Genomic DNA, 16,077 nt, shown 5'->3' with positions numbered 1-16,077 from the left:
TATACAACTGATTTAGATGAAAATATAGATAGCATGGTTAGTATGTTTGCAGATGACACCAGAATTGGTGGTATAGTGGACAGTGAAAAAAGGTTATCTAAGATTACAGAGAGATCTTGATTAATTGGGTCAATGGGCTGAGGAGTGGCAGATGGAATTTAATTTGGATAAATGTGAGGTATTGCATTTTGGAATAGCAAACAAGAGCAGGACTTATGCAACTAAATAGGGCCTTAGAACATAGAACAATACAGCGCAGAGCAGGCCCTTTGGCCATCGATGTTGCGCCAACCTGTGAACTAGTCTAAGCTCCTCCCCCTACACTATCTCATCATCATCCATCTGCTCATCTAAGGGCTGTTTAAATGCCCTTAATGTGGCTGAGTTAACTACATAGGCAGGCAGGGCATTCCATGCCCTTACCACTCTGAGTAAAGAACCTGCCTCTGACATCTGTCTTAAATCTTAAAAACCCCTCAATTTGTAGCTATTCCCCCTTGTACAAGCTGAAGTCATCATCCTCGGCAAAAGGCTCTCACTGTCCATCCTATCTAATCCTCTGATCTTCCTCTTGGGTATGCTGTAGAAGAAAGAGTCCTCGGGTTTCAGGTACATAATTCTTTGAAGTTTGTGTCATATGTAGACTAGGTGGTTAAGAAGATGTTTAGCACGCTTGCCTTCATTGCTCAGATGACGTCACGTTGAGATTGAGCAAGATGTTGCTGAGGCCTCTTCTCGAGTACTGTGTCCAGTTCTGGTCACCCTGATATAGGAATGGTATTATTAAGCTAGAAAGGGTTCAGGAAAGATTTACCAGCATGTTGCTGGGAATGGAGGGCTTGAGTTACAAGGAGAGGCCGGACAGGCTAGGACTTCTTTCACCGGAATGTAGAGGTTGAGGAGTGACTTCATGGACATTTATAAAATCATGACAGGTGTAGGTAAGGTGAATAGCATGTGTCTTTTCCCCAGGATGGGCAATTTCAAGAGCAGAGGCCTATTTTTAAGGTGAGAGGAGAGAGCTTTATAAAAAGACACGAGGGGCAACTTTCTTTTTAAGACACAGAGTAATTCATGTGTGGAATGAACTTCCAGAGAATATGGTGGATGCGGTACAGTTACAACATTTAAACTAGTGGAACTAGTTTAGTTTGGGATTATGATCAGCTGTATGACTCTATAAGCAGTTAGCTTTGCGTGTAACTAATAACGTGAATGATTTTAAATAGAGAAGTGGAAATTGCCGTGATTAATAGTTTTTTTTTCTTACCTTCAGTAAAAATAAATTGTGAATATTACCTTTTCACAGCAATGTTGGGATTATTTTGGCTTAATCATCTAGTACTTTATGTACAACTATTTGCACATTCTTTTTCTGACATTCAGTATTAGAAGTTCAAATGATTAGACAGGGCCATGAGTAGCCAAAGTCTCCTACAACAAAGCTCAGAAACACCAGTGTGACATTTATTTCCTATTTCCTACAGCAGCTATTCTGAATAAGGAACTGCTAATTAGCACCTTTTTTTAAAAAAATGAGTTTTATGCAAGAGGCCATTAAGAGCTGGACTAGAATTTTTATTTGATCTGGCTGCTAGCATTAAAATTAAATATAGCAATGCAGTTCCATTGAATCAATTACATTTTGCTGATATGGCAGTGAATGAGGCAGGTTTGCTGATTGTGAAATCTTAGTTAAAATAGTTCTAGTACAATTACTCAGCATGTGAAAACTTTAAAATTTGGCAGATGGTATATTGTTTACAACAGTCTTATAGTTTGGGTCCAAATGGTATCCCTCGAACAAGCTATCTGGTAGATAGAATGTTTGAACGACATTCTTAAAACAGCAAAAAATCTGGCCTAGATGACAAAGTGTGAAGGAAGATGAACACAGCAGGCCAAGCAGCATCCCAGGAGCACAAAAGCTGACGTTTCGGGCCTAGACCCTTCATCAGAGAGCTGCTACAGGTAAGAAGGACTGGACAGTGCAATTTTACTGAGATGCTGTCACCTATTTGTGTAGTAGTGGAAATATTCATCTAATTAGTTTAAATGTGATGGTGGTCAACTTTGCAGATGGTGAACAAGTGGCTCCTGCCCAAAGATTTTCCATGGTGTGGTACAAGCTGTATATTCTTAACCAGTTAGGTTGAAGCATTGTTAATTAGAAATACTGAGTTTTAACCAGTTAGTGTGATTCAGAATTGTTAACGCAAAGTTCAATCAGGTATACAAAACAACATAAATAGAGGGAATGTAAACTTGAGAGAGAGAACAAAAGAGACAGAAAGATATCCATCTTGGCCTCCTCCAGATGTCCCCAGCATCACAGGTACCACCCTTTAGCCAATTCAATTTATTCCATGTGTTATCAAGAACAGCTGGATGCACTGAAAACTGGAAAGGCTACGGACTCTGACGACACACTGGCAATAATAATGAAGATATGTGCTCCAGACTTTGCTGTACTTCTAGCCAAGCTGTTTCAGTACAGCTATAACATAGGCATAGACCCAACCATGTGAAAAATTGCCCAGGTATCTTCTGTACATGCAAACTAGAAAATATCCAACCTGGCCAAATACTACCCTGTTATTTTACTCTCGATCATTAGAAAAGTGATAGAAGGTGTCATTACCAGGTATCAAGTTTCACTTGTTCATTAGTAAAGTACTCATTGATACCTGGTCTGGGTTCCACTAGGGCCACTCATCTCCTGACCTCATTACAAATTTGGTTCAAACGTGGACAAAACAGTTGACTTCCAAAGATGAGGTGAGTGTGATTGCTCTTGATATCAAGGTCACTTTTGACTGTCTGTGTCAAGAAATCCTAGCTAAACTGGAATCAGTGGATATTTCTCCACTTCAGGAGTTGTACCTGACACAAAGGAAGATAAGTTGTGATTGCTGAAGGTCAATCAACTAAGTTCCAGGACTACTTTGAGGAGTTCCTCAGGATGGTGTCCGAAGCACAACCATCTTCATCTGTTTCATCAATGACCTTCCCTCTAACAGAAGTTCAGGTATGAGATGATTGCTGATGATGGAATAGTTTTCAACACCATTCACAACTTCTCAGATACGAAAACAGTCCATACAGAAACGGAGCAAGATCGGTACAATATCCAGACTTTGGCTGAGAAGTTGCAAGTAACATTTGTGCCACTGAAATGCCAGGCAATGCCCATACTCAAAAAGAGAAAATCTAACCAATGTGCCAAATCTATATCCTCCATTGACCAGAAATTCAACTGGACAAGCCATAAAAAATACAGCGGCTACATGAACAAGTCAGAGTCTAGACAGCATGCACCTGATGACTCTGTAAAGCCTATCCAGGTACAAATCAGGACAGTGATGGAATACTCCCCACTTGCTAATTGAGTGCAGCTCCAACAACACTCAAGAAGCTTGACACCATCCAAGATAAGGCAGCCCGCTTGATTGGCACTACATCCAAAGGAGGGAGGTAATGGCCTAGTGGTATTATCGCTGGACTGCTAATCCAAGGACCCAGATAATGTTCTGGTGACCAGAGTTTGATTCCTGCCACAGCAGATGGTGGAATTTGAATTCAATAAATATCTGGAATTAAGAGTCTAATGATGACAGTGAATCAATTGTCAGGAAAAACCCACCTGGTTTACTAATGTCATTTAAGAATTCCTCTACATTGGGGAAACCAAGCGGAGGCTTGGGGACCGCTTTGCAGAACACCTCCGCTCGGTTCGCAACAAACAACTGCACCTCCCAGTCGCGAACCATTTCCACTCCCCCTCCCATTCTTTAGATGGCATGTCCATCATGGGCCTCCTGCAGTGCCACGATGATGCCACCCTAAGGTTGCAGGAACAGCAACTCTTATTCCGCTTGGGAACCCTGCAGCCCAATGGTATCAATGTGAACTTCACCAGCTTCAAAATCTCCCCTTCCCCCACCGCATCCCAAAACCAGCCCAGTTCGTCCCCTACCCCCACTGCACCACACAACCAGCCCAGCTCTTCCCCTCCACCCACTGCATCCCAAAACCAGTCCAACCTGTCTCTGCCTCCCTAACCTGTTCTTCCTCTCACCCATCCCTTCCTCCCACCCCAAGCTGCACCTCCATCTCCTACCTACTAACCTCATCCCACCTCCTTGACCTGTCCGTCTTCCCTGGACTGACCTATCCCCTCCCTACCTCCCCACCTATACTCTCCTCTCCACCTATCTTCTTTTCTCTCCATCTTCGGTCCACCTCCCCCTGTCTCCCTATTTATTCCAGAACCCTCACCCCATCCCCCTCTCTGATGAAGGGTTTAGGCCCGAAACATCAGCTTTTGTGCTCCTGAGATGCTGCTTGGCCTGCTGTGTTCTTTCAGCTTCACACTTTATTATCTTGGATTCTCCAGCATCTGCAGTTCTCATTATCACTGTTAGAATAATGTTTCAACCCCTTGTTTATCACGAACTATCCACCTCTTGCTTAAAAATGGTCAAAGACTCTGCTTTCACTGTCATTCGAGGAAGAGATTTCCAAAGATTCATGACCCTCTGGGAGAAAGAAAACCGTATTTTTAAATGGTGTCTCTTAGCTTTAGAATGTCCCACAGGAGGAAAAGTCATTTCTATGTAAACCATGTAAAAACCGTCAGGATACCATATTCCTATCTTGTCAATTCTTACTCTTCTGAACACCACTGAATACAAGCCTTACCTGTCCAACCATTCCTCACAAGTTAACATGTCCATTCCAAATTGTAATCTAGTAAATCTTCTCCAAACTGTTTCCAATACATTAACATTCTTCTTAAAATAAGGAGAACAACACAGTACATAGTAATCACAATGTGGTATCATCAATACCCTGTGCTGCTGTTGTATTACCCCCTCATATTTGTATTGTGAGAGGTGTTCTAGTGCTTGAGTCACAAATGATTAATACACAGGAATAGTCAGTATTCATGAAGGCTAATGGAATAATATTGGTCATAAACGTCATTTTACTTCCATAGTCCTGCACAATGGACAAACTACATATAAAATACTGTGTGCAGTTTGGGTCTCTTTATTCAAGGAAGGATGTAAATGCTTTGGAGATGATACAATAAAGATTGATACATAAGAACAAGGAGTAGGAGTAGGCCGTCTCTACCCTGCCCTACCATTTAATAAGATCATGGCTGATCTTTTTGAGACTCAGCTCCACTTAGCCATGCACTCACCATAGCTCTTAATTCGTTTACTGTTCAAAAATTTATCTCGCCTTGCCTTAAAAACATTCAGCGAGGTAGCTTCAACCGCTTCACAGGGCAGGGAATTCACAGATTTACAACCCTTTGGGCGAAGAAGTTCCTCCTGACCTCAGTCCTACATCTGCTTCCCTTTATTTTGAGGCGATTACCTCTAGTCCTAGTTTCACCTGCTAGCAGAAACAACCTCCTCGCCTCCACCTTATCTATTCCCTTCATAATCTTACATGTTTCTATAAGATCGCCCCTCATTCTTCTGACTTCCAATGAGTATAATCCCAGTCTACTCAGTCTCTCCTCATAGTCCAACTCTCTCAACTCTGGAATCAACTGAGTGAATCTCCTCTGTACCCCCTTCAGTAGGGAGACCAAAAGTGCACACAGTACTCCAGGTGTGGCCTCACCAGGACCCTATACAGTTGCAGCATAGTTTTTGATTATTGAGGGTCAGTCATCTCAGCTCCAGGGCATCTCTGCAGGAGTTCCTTAACCTCATGGTCTTGACTCAACCCGCTTCATCTATGATCTTCCCTTCATCTTAAGGCCAGAAGTGGAGATGTTTGTTTACGTGTGCACAACATTCAGTGCTATTTGTCACTCCTCAAATCCTAAAGCAGTTCATAAGACGTAAGGGCAGAATTAGGCCATTTGGCCCACCGAGACTGCTCTGCCATTCAATCATGGTTGATATGTCCTCAACCCATTCTTCTACCTTTATCCTTTAACCCTTAATCCCCTCACTAATAAGAGCTGATCTTGGTCTTAAAGACATGCAATGACTTGGCCTCCACAGCCTTCTGCAGCAATGAGTTCCACTGATTCACCACCCTCTCGCTGAAGAAATTCCTCCTCATCTAAGTACTAAAGGGTCTCCCTTTCTCTCTCAGGCTGTGCCCTCAGGTTCTCATGTCGTCTGTTAGTGGAAAATCTTCTCCATGTCCATGTTATTCAGGCCTCTCAGTATTCAGCAAGTTTCAATGAGGTTCTACTCCCTCCCCCACCCTCACCCCCACTCCTTTTAAACTCCATTGAGTATATACCTGGAGTCCTCAATCAATTCTCATCTGACAATCCCGTCATTCCTGGGATCATTTTTGTAAACCTCTTCTGGACCTCCTCCAAGGCCAGCACATCTTTTCTTAGATATGGAGCTCCAAAACTGCTCCCAATGTTCCAAATGTGGTCTGACCAGAGTCTTTTACAGCGTCAAAAAGTCAGCCAGGGATAATAGTTATTAATGGGGACTATTAGTAGCTGGCAATAGGCTGTTTGTGGGAGCAGCCCATGTAGTGACAAGGCCTATTGTGTAGGGGTTGAGATAAGGACATGGGGGGAGATGCTCGAGCCTGAAATTGTTGAACTCAATGTTGAGTCTAAAAGGCTGTAGAGTTCTCGAGCAGAAAAGGAAGTGCTGTTCTTTCAGCTTACGCTGAGCTTCACTGTAATATTGCAACAAGCCTGACTCAGAGTTGTTGGTCAGGGAATACAGTGTTGTGTTGAAATAGCAGGCAACTGGAAGATCAGGGTCATTTTTACAGACAGAATGTAGGTGGTCTGTGAAGTGGTCACCCATTCGACAGAGGAGATCACATTGTAAACAGCGAATGCAGAAGATTAGATTGAGTGAAGTGTAGGTAAAGCATTGCGTCATGTGGAAAGTGTGTTTGGGGCACTGGATGGTGAGGAGGGAAAAAGTAAATGGATAGGTGTTACACCTTATGTGGTTGCATGGGAAGGTGCTGTGGGGACATTTTAGGAGTGAGGGAGGAGTGCACGAAGGTGTCCTGGAAGGAATGGTCCCTGCAGAAGGCTGACCAGGGAAGACAGTGGCATCCCAATGAAGGTGGTGGAAATGGTGGCTAAAGATCCTCAGGATATGGATGCTGGTGGGATGGTAGGTGAGGACAACAGGGATCCTCGCCCTGTTGTGGGAGGGAAGACAGGGGGTGAGGACCAAAGTGCGGGAGATGGGTTGGACCAGCTGAGGACCCAGTATATCATGGTGCTGGGGAGTCCTAGGTTAAGGAAGAGCGTGAACATTTCAGACACACCCTTGTCGAGGCTGGCATCATCAGAATACATGCGATAGAGACTGAGAAATAGTGAGAATAAGCAGGGTGTGAGGATTTATAGCTAACGTAACTGTAGGACTCAGTGGGTTTGTCGTGGAAAATAAACTAAAACTGCCCTTTAAATAGAGCAATGGCAAATTGATTTCTCTAATCATCCATCTCAAAGCACTGCAAGATTTCAGTTAAATTCTGGGAAAATTGACATTTAGTAATGTATTTAAAGAAATGTTTGTCTGTTTAAATATAAAGTTTTGACTCATTTATAATTTATAAAAGGAATACTATTATCTGAACACCCTAAGCAGGTATCACATCATTAGATAACAGGCTTAACCTACATGAAAATAATTTACATTGAATGTACAAAACAGAAATAGGACATTTGTCGAAGTGGTCCATGATGATGTTCATGCATTACAAGATCTTTCCTACTACACTTCGAGGCTTATTAGTATAATCACTATTAATGTCTCCCCTAGTATTCATCTAGATTTTCCTTAGTCTCAACCTAATTTTAATGATCATGTCAACATCATGTTGGAAAGGACTTAAAATAGGATCTGTTACTCACCAATACAAGGCCTTCCAACTCCCTGAGATCGGTAACCTCGTGGACAAACACAACGGTAGCTTCCTTGTGTGTTTTCACAAATCTGGTTGTAACGACACTGATGGGTGCCATCTCTGCACTCATTGATATCTGCAGAGAAACATTTATCAAAACCACACAATTATCTTATCAAGGTAAGATGTCATTCATTTCATTCCACTATTCATTGAAAAGGGTACAACAATTGACTTGGATTGAGAATAAAAATTATGCCACATGTTCAATTTCATACCTGATAAATAATTCAGACTCAGCAAAGAAAACATACAAAAATACCTGAAATAACTCTCTTACCCTCTTAGATAAATATCTTTTTTTATAAAAAAAGACAAACGTTGCATTGTAATGCTACTTGCAACAGGCAATCATATGACATCATGATTATGACAGCATTATCTATAATTTGATCTGATGTGAACGCATTTAAAAGCAATTAAAAAAACTAAGTCTCTGAGCAGTGAGTACAAAACAGCAATGATTTACCCAAACCTGCTAGTCCCAGCATCATTTCCTAAGATAATTGAGTGAAAATACACATTCACAAATGTGAATTGCTGTTGAATTATCTTACTGTAATCACATGTCACAGGCTATGAGGCCCAGTCCATTTAGTTCTTCATGTTCTCTAAGTGAACTATTCCAAAATTGCAATTTTTCAACTGAATTTGATTTGGACAACATTTGAATGCCAATCCATGAGAATTATAATATTGTTAGATGCATCATCAGCTCTCTAACTATTCAAGAGGGATTGTCAACACTGGGACCATCTATTGCTATCTCTATAACATCACTTGACCACCCCAGACTCATCCAACTTTGTTACCACTATAATTTATCAGTGCTAAATACAATAACACCTAACCACACAAACCCTCCTTCCTCTGTTTCTCATCTTGGGAGTAGTGTCCCTCTAACAGCCACAGCCAAATTCTGGAGATGCTGGCCTATGACTGGTTGGAAGCTCTTCCCTGGTTGAGACTCATTGTTCCAGTGTGGCTGCCAGCAAGCGTTCCAATCAGTTGCCTGATTCAACGGTTGATCTGGTGGACTTTCTAAATAAGGCAGGCCATGAGATTTCTCTCGAATAAAAACTCCTACTAGGAAAACATCATTCTTCTGTTTTGTACTTGTACTTTTGCACTTGTGTTTTGATGTTCTATATTAACTGAATATTGAGACTTAATTGGGGCATTAAAGTTCCAAAGCAGATATGAAGCTGCATCTATTAAGTGTTTCACTGTAGTCCTTAACCAACCTGATTCCTGAATAACAATAATCTTATGATAGATAACCAGTATCCAGGTTTTATAACGGTGGTTTGAGAATGAACTGTATTGTTTTCAACCTACCAACACAGCTTCCATTTTCAGCTTTGGTCATTCCACTAGGACACAGATCAATGCACCGGAATCCCCCTCGTGTGTTTTTACATTGTTGATCAGGCTGGCATACATTCTGTCTGCACTCATTGATATCTAAACAATAAAATGTGAAACATTCAACAGTGTCAGAGTTGATGAACTTTATAACTTTTATAAAGTTTCTTTGAATGATCTATAACATTGGATCCATATTCAGTGATTCACAACATTTTTCTAATTTGAATATTTGACCTATTTATGTAAAACTGATGTTCACTTCTTTCTCAACTTATTGGCAAATTGTAAAAATCACTATTCATGTCAAATTTATTAAATGCAGAGTCAAAAATTACATTGCACCTGACTGTGAAGCAATAGTGTTTACATTATGTTAAATGTGAGGCATCCTTACCTGACCCATTGTACCTACCCAGACATCTTCTACCTCGTAGCTGATAACCTTGATTGCATACACACCGGAAGCTCCCAATGGCGTTCAGACAACGATGTTGACATGGATGAGTTTCTTGGCATTCGTTGATGTCTTGCAGGTGGAAAGGAAAACACTAATTGTAGTTTGTGTCATAAAGCTTTTATAGTTTGTCCTTTTAAAAAATCTGAACTCATATTTAGGTGTAGCTAAAGCACAACATTAATTAAAAGAAAAATAAGAAAAATTCTTAGTTGCAGCTCAAGGAACTGAAAACAAATTGCTGACCTAGTTAGGAAATTGGCCCAGCAAAGGGAGATAAGGAATGCAGAGAACAGAAGAGGTGTGCCTACTCGTGTCCCTCAAGAATCTACGCAAGGGTCTAAATGATTTACTGTATTTGTTAATGACCCACATGATGCGACACAAAGCCGTCGGCTGAGAACATAATGGGTGGTTATTTAAAATAGCAGTCAGCTGGGATGCCAGCTCTTCGCATCCATCCGGCCTTCCTTGCCATTTCCCTGGATGTGGAATTGCGGGGAGAGTGGGACAGCAAGATTATTATTTCCTATGTGGTGGGAGAGTGGAACAGCCATATAGCCGTAGCACAATCGATCGAAGCTGACAAGGACATTACGGTTCACCTATTATTTCCAGTGAAATGAACATCACAGGTCAGATTGTGACAACATGCTTTGCTTTGTCCAAATTGTTTATGAACAGAATCTGCTCCCTCATTCTTTCCTTTTTTGTTGAATTGAGAAGCTATCATCTTAAATGATTTATCTAGAACTACATGCACTAATAGTGTGGAATGTTTATCTTTGACAATCCAGGCTCCCCCTTGCCTCTTTGAACCACATGCAACATGAACAAATAACACAGGTGACTGTACTCAATGTTGTTTCAAAGGACAGTGATTTTACCTTGACAACTTAATCCCTCGAGTGTCCGTCTAAAACCAATGCCGCACCTCACCATACATTGATATGAACCAACAGTGTTTTCACAGTCTTGACCAGCATGACAGGTGTGGCCACCTAAAGCACACTCATTCACATCTGGAGGAACAATGAGCAGAGACAGCACTTTAAAAATTAATAATCTTGCGCAAAGGGTTCGGGGTCACTCAAATTTTAAAACACTTAGAATTTCAGAGACCATATACAATTAGTTCTTCCGTGTATATTATTAGAATTAGTACTTCTATTTAATGATGGCTCTGAAACTTTTTACGTTGGTGTCTGCATTTCAAACTATAACCTGAATACTGAGAAAATGCTGGGGAATGGAATAATTTTCCAATTTTTGTCTTGCCAAACAGTATGGAAAACCCACATATCAGAATTACCAGCAGAAACTCAGCCACAGTTAGTAATTAAAATCGAACAATGTCCTCTCGAATCCACCTTAGAAATATGGTTTAATTCCAAGTCTTAGAAAGCTATTCTCCAGTTTCACACTAAGTATCCAGTGACAGGCACTGAGAATTTCGGAGGGATCTCACTTCCTGTTACATGGCCAGTAAGAATTAAGAGAGAGGCAAATTTGAGACTTCATCCCATCATCCTGGTCTTTCTTCAAACCCAAATCTTAGAAATGGCTCTGGCAAAAATATCATTGACGTGAAACATTATTCCTATCTTTTCCACTCCATAGATACCGCCTAACCTGCTGAGTGCTTCTACAATATTCTATTTTAATTGAGATACCATTTGCTGGGATTCTGTTTTATGGGCGGAATTAGGACATAGAGCACTGGCTTCCACTCACCTCTCAAAATCCACCCAACTATAATCTATGTCCCTGGAATGGAAGTCATTTGTGATGCACAGATAACTCCTCACTTGATTCCTCTGGCCAACAGGGGAAACTAAGGCACAGAGAACAGGTCAACTGGTGCTAGAGTGGGGAAGAGATGTGTTGTAGAATATTTTTAAGGGGCAAAAGTGCACTAAAAAAGAGACTTCTCAATGAAAGTCTCAGCTTGATTGATATTTTAAGTAGTGTGTGTTTGGCTTGAACTGAAGAGGCAGGAAGCTGCAACCAAATTCTCCTTACCCTTCACTGCTGGACTCAGAGCCTTGACTCTTACTTTTGGGGTTTATCGCCTCCTTTGTCACTGCCTTTACAGGCTGTGAAGTTGGGAATTGACAGAAGATCCTCTGAAGACCCAAAGCTGTCCTCTGCCTCCATTTTTGTGTGGCAAATGTGAAAAGAGCAGTCAATAGAGTTCTCCTTCACATAGAAAAGGAAGTTCAACTTAAGACCTTATTGTAGCAAAAGCCCTCACTGTGCAAACTTGCAATTTTTTGCAATTTACTTAGGGTGGGAGTAGAAAAGAGGATCAGCCTATTGTGCTACTCCACTGTCTACACAAGTTAACGGTAGTTTAACTAGTACAGTATAGTGGTCAATGTCAGTCAGAAATTTGGGATTGCAATCTTGTATGTCATTAAACATTAATTTTAATTGAAACCTAAACCAATTAGTCTATTTGGATTATTAAAGCATCTTTAACAATCAAGTCATTTGTTTTCATATTTCCTGTGCTTTCTGTAAAGAAATTATACTCTTAATTTGTTCAAATAATTTTGCCAAGAGATTTCCAGAAAAGTTTTCTTTGACGTTAACTTCTGTCTCATGTTGGGTGTCAATTTAACTTTATTCCATAGAAAACTGGTACACCTTGGCAGGTTCTTCCATCAGCAGATATGGTGAGACCCTTGGGGCACGAACAGTAATACGTTCCCATTGCATTGTGGCATATATGCGAGCACGGATTCCGGATAGCACACTCGTCTTCATCTGTGTGGAATTATACAAGGTTTTAGACAGGGTTTCCTCAGTCATTACCTCAACACAAAACTCAGTTTTGAATCACAGTACTGTACTCACCTGAACAATAGGGCCCAATTGAATCCAAAACAAAGCCATTCGGACATTGGTTACTACGGTCACCTGTATAAAACAAACTTCCTTCTTACTAAAGTATCACTTTAACCAAGCTAACACATTTGGCACAGAGATACAACAGAACATTTTTATATGATAATTCTGTTAAAATGTACAAGATGTGAATAAATAATGTAGAATTAAAAGAAAACCAGAAACTATTGTTAATAATCAACCAGTCTGTCAGCTTTGTGAAGTGAAAATCTTTCATTGGACAACAGTGTGAGAACTGGTCTTGCAATTTAGGACAATAACAAGTCAGTTCTCCTCAGGAACAATCCTTAATATCCTTTTGAGCAAAGCTTACCTCATTGATATTGGTCAACCCTTTCAGGTGTTAACACATTTGCACAAAAGTTTTAGCTTTGGAGGAGAGTCAGAAAATTTTGTAATCAGAAATCTTAAACATTAACTGTTCCTCTCCACAAATGATGCCAGATCTGCTGATTATTTCCAATATTTTCTGTTTTATTTCAGGTTTCTACCATCTGTAGTATTTTGCTTTAGAGCAAGAATTACAAACAGCTATATTATGTATGTTAAATATTAATATGTTTCTTCATTTATAGGATTTGGAGATTGCTCGCAAGGCCAGCAATACTATCCATTCCTAATTATGCTTGAGGAAGATGTTGAAAGCAACCTTCTTCAAACTCATCCTAAAATGCTGTTAGGGAGGAAGTTCCAGGATTTTTAACAGTAGGGGTGGTGTGTGACTTGAAGGGTGATTGGCAGGCAATGATATTCCCATGCATCTGCTGCTCTTGTTCTTGTAGATGAAAAAGTACTCCAGAAGAAGCTTTGGTCCTGAGTTTGAATAGGATTGTGTTATAAATTAAGGTAATTAATGATTTCTGATAGCACTAGGACGCCAGGCTACTCTGAACTTAGAAGCTTTGATCACTATTAACTGATTAGTATTAAATGTAGTATTAAGTATGAGTCTCAACTCTTAAAATGACAAAGAATTTCTTTCTTAATTTAAAGTGAGCAAGAATTAGATTACTTTTCATTACCTTTTGTGATAGTAGCATGAATCTTGTATTCTAAAATTTCATCCAAAGAGCTGTACTCTGCTGCAATGGCTGTAGCATGGAGTGTCTCTACTAAGAATGGCATTCGTCCTCGATTATGTCCATAAGTAATGGTGTGATTCCAAGAGTATGGTACGCTGGCATCATCGACTGTAAACATTCGAGTAGAATGGGCATAAATCTGACTTGGTCCAATCTGAATGTAGTCCTCTGTGTAATCCTGAACACACAAAATTACATTCAATTAATACGTTTCATATTTTTGTTGCACAAAAACAGCAATGATTTGCATAATGGATGGTGACAGGTGACCCAAGATTACTTAACCTTGCTGTCATGCAACATTGTGGCCCAGTTGTTATTGGGAAAAAAAAATGAAGGTTGTAAGCCATCACTGGTGTTTAAATTCAGCGGCAACATGTGAAGGAATATCCTATGAACTGTGAATTGTTGCAAGTGACCAACTTGTGCCATTCCATCACCAAAGTGAAAATATCACTTTGACCATAACCTTTTCTTACTTAGTTGAAGTTGCTGCATTTGCACGTTAATTGTTCATTAAATCTAGGTCAGAAAGTTAAGTTGAGCAGTCTCAGTATGTTTCAGTAAAGTGACAATTGTTCATGGTGGACAACAGACCCCTTTGGCCCAAAAGTAAAAAATTAAAAACATAATGCCACATTTCTTCAAGTTTTAAATTATGTTGGAGTTTAAAAAAAAATCAAATTGTAACTAAAAACAATCTTCTTTTTCCTTTCAATCTCTTTCCCCCCCACACCCTAATTTAATCTTTCTTTCTCTCTGTTGCTGTTTCTGTCCCAATTTGACAGTGAATTTATCCATTTTAAATACATTTTCCACTACTTTGTCAGTTTTTTCTTGATCCTCTATTTGGTCAAGGAACTTCACACTTTGTGCGGTTGCTCACCAGAGTCCACCAATCACTATGCCTTGCCAGCTCACACTTCCAGTAACTTCCTAAGCAAACATTTTTTAAAACCCCTAATCTAAGAACAACAGACCTAATGGGTACTTTATGAGTTAATCTCTCTCAGAAAAAATCAAAAGCAATGTTAGAATATTTAAATATTAGAAAAGTGATAATATGAGGCTTGGGGAGAAATAGTATGTAACTGACTTTTTTCTAGGTAATACATACACAGATCACCAGAGATTATGACTGTATTTGAAGCAGTAGAGGTAATATGCATGCATTCAGATCTTACAGAAACTGAACAAGCAGAATCCATTATTAACAGATTGCACACTATTCCTTGACTCTCAAATAGAACTTACTACCTGTATAATGTGAAATTAAGTTTTGATTCTGGTGAGACTTTTGACTTCAAAAAATTGGAACGTGCAGCATGAAGTATACATGCACGGTAGACTTCAACATTTTTAATAGTATCTTTAATTTGATTGTACATTTGCAAGCAGTTCAAGCTAAATATGCAGTCTTGCTTTGTTATTGTGAATCAGAGTACATTTCCTATTGTACCTTAACATTAAGGTTTACAGATGAGGGTAGTTGCAGCACATATCCATTCACCACAATGTCCAGTAACAGTGCCCCATCTGAATCCAGGCCTCTAGCAATGTGTGTCATTCGTAGTATCTCTCCTAGAAACCAGAGCAACCAAACCAAAAATAATTCTCATTCATGCAGCCCATGCTGTTATCAATGTTCCACTGTGTGGCATTGAATTCGGTGCCATGAGATTACAGGACATAAATACATAAAATATTTTGGATATCCTTGGCAGATACTCAAATTTTCAAAAAAGTCTATTGCCACTCTTGTCATCATAATTGATTCATTACAACAGATACATTTTAAAATGTAAGGAAACAGCCACTCTTAGAAATTAACAAAATCTTGATAACTAACTGATCCTACCTTAAGAGGACACATGCACCAAGATAGTGAATTCCAATCTGAGAGTGTAAAGCTGCATGCAGCTCTCAAGACTGGGAGGACCCTCCAAACCTAGGTAGGTCCTATTTAAATTTTATTAGCTTATTCATTCTGTTTGAATTCTGAGAGTTCATAGCTTTTGTAGTAGTTTCTCAGAAACATTACAGCAGTGATGGATAAATCTTAAATCTGTCAGGATTAGCAATGTGTGATAGATATCTATCAATGGGAACAAAACTTGGCTTTATAAGTGAACCTTTATGGTCCATTGTATACATAGATTTGGACTATAAGAGAAAACACTTGGGCAGATCAGAGGATGTGCGACTTTGAAATGCTATGGGCCTGAAATTCTGTTGTGGTGTTCTCCCAGTTTCATGCTGTTTTCAGCATTCCACTTTATTTTGCGAGCATCTTCACTGAGGTACTCACAGTGGAATTTGAGTCTAAGTAAA

The 16,077-nt window shown here is 39.8% G+C and overlaps 1 protein-coding gene across 5 annotated transcripts in view; it reads right to left on the bottom strand.

Moving 5' to 3' along the window:
* Window positions 1–16,077, bottom strand: part of hmcn1 (hemicentin 1) — a 545,704-nt gene that overhangs the window by 15,415 nt on the left and 514,212 nt on the right. For all 5 annotated transcript variants that reach the window (XM_059647829.1, XM_059647834.1, XM_059647832.1 and 2 more), the window contains 8 exons: window positions 15,206–15,327; window positions 13,687–13,924; window positions 12,614–12,676; window positions 12,404–12,523; window positions 10,642–10,776; window positions 9,713–9,826; window positions 9,271–9,396; window positions 7,880–8,008 (listed from right to left, as the gene is read on the bottom strand). In XM_059647829.1, the coding sequence (XP_059503812.1) occupies window positions 7,880–8,008; window positions 9,271–9,396; window positions 9,713–9,826; window positions 10,642–10,776; window positions 12,404–12,523; window positions 12,614–12,676; window positions 13,687–13,924; window positions 15,206–15,327 (1,047 nt within the window). The remainder of the gene's footprint in view (window positions 1–7,879; window positions 8,009–9,270; window positions 9,397–9,712; window positions 9,827–10,641; window positions 10,777–12,403; window positions 12,524–12,613; window positions 12,677–13,686; window positions 13,925–15,205; window positions 15,328–16,077) is intronic.

Source organism: Stegostoma tigrinum, chromosome 8, assembly GCF_030684315.1.
Source record: "Stegostoma tigrinum isolate sSteTig4 chromosome 8, sSteTig4.hap1, whole genome shotgun sequence".
In the NCBI taxonomy this organism is placed as follows: Eukaryota; Metazoa; Chordata; class Chondrichthyes; order Orectolobiformes; family Stegostomatidae; genus Stegostoma; species Stegostoma tigrinum.
This window is presented reverse-complemented; position numbering and strand designations above follow the sequence as displayed.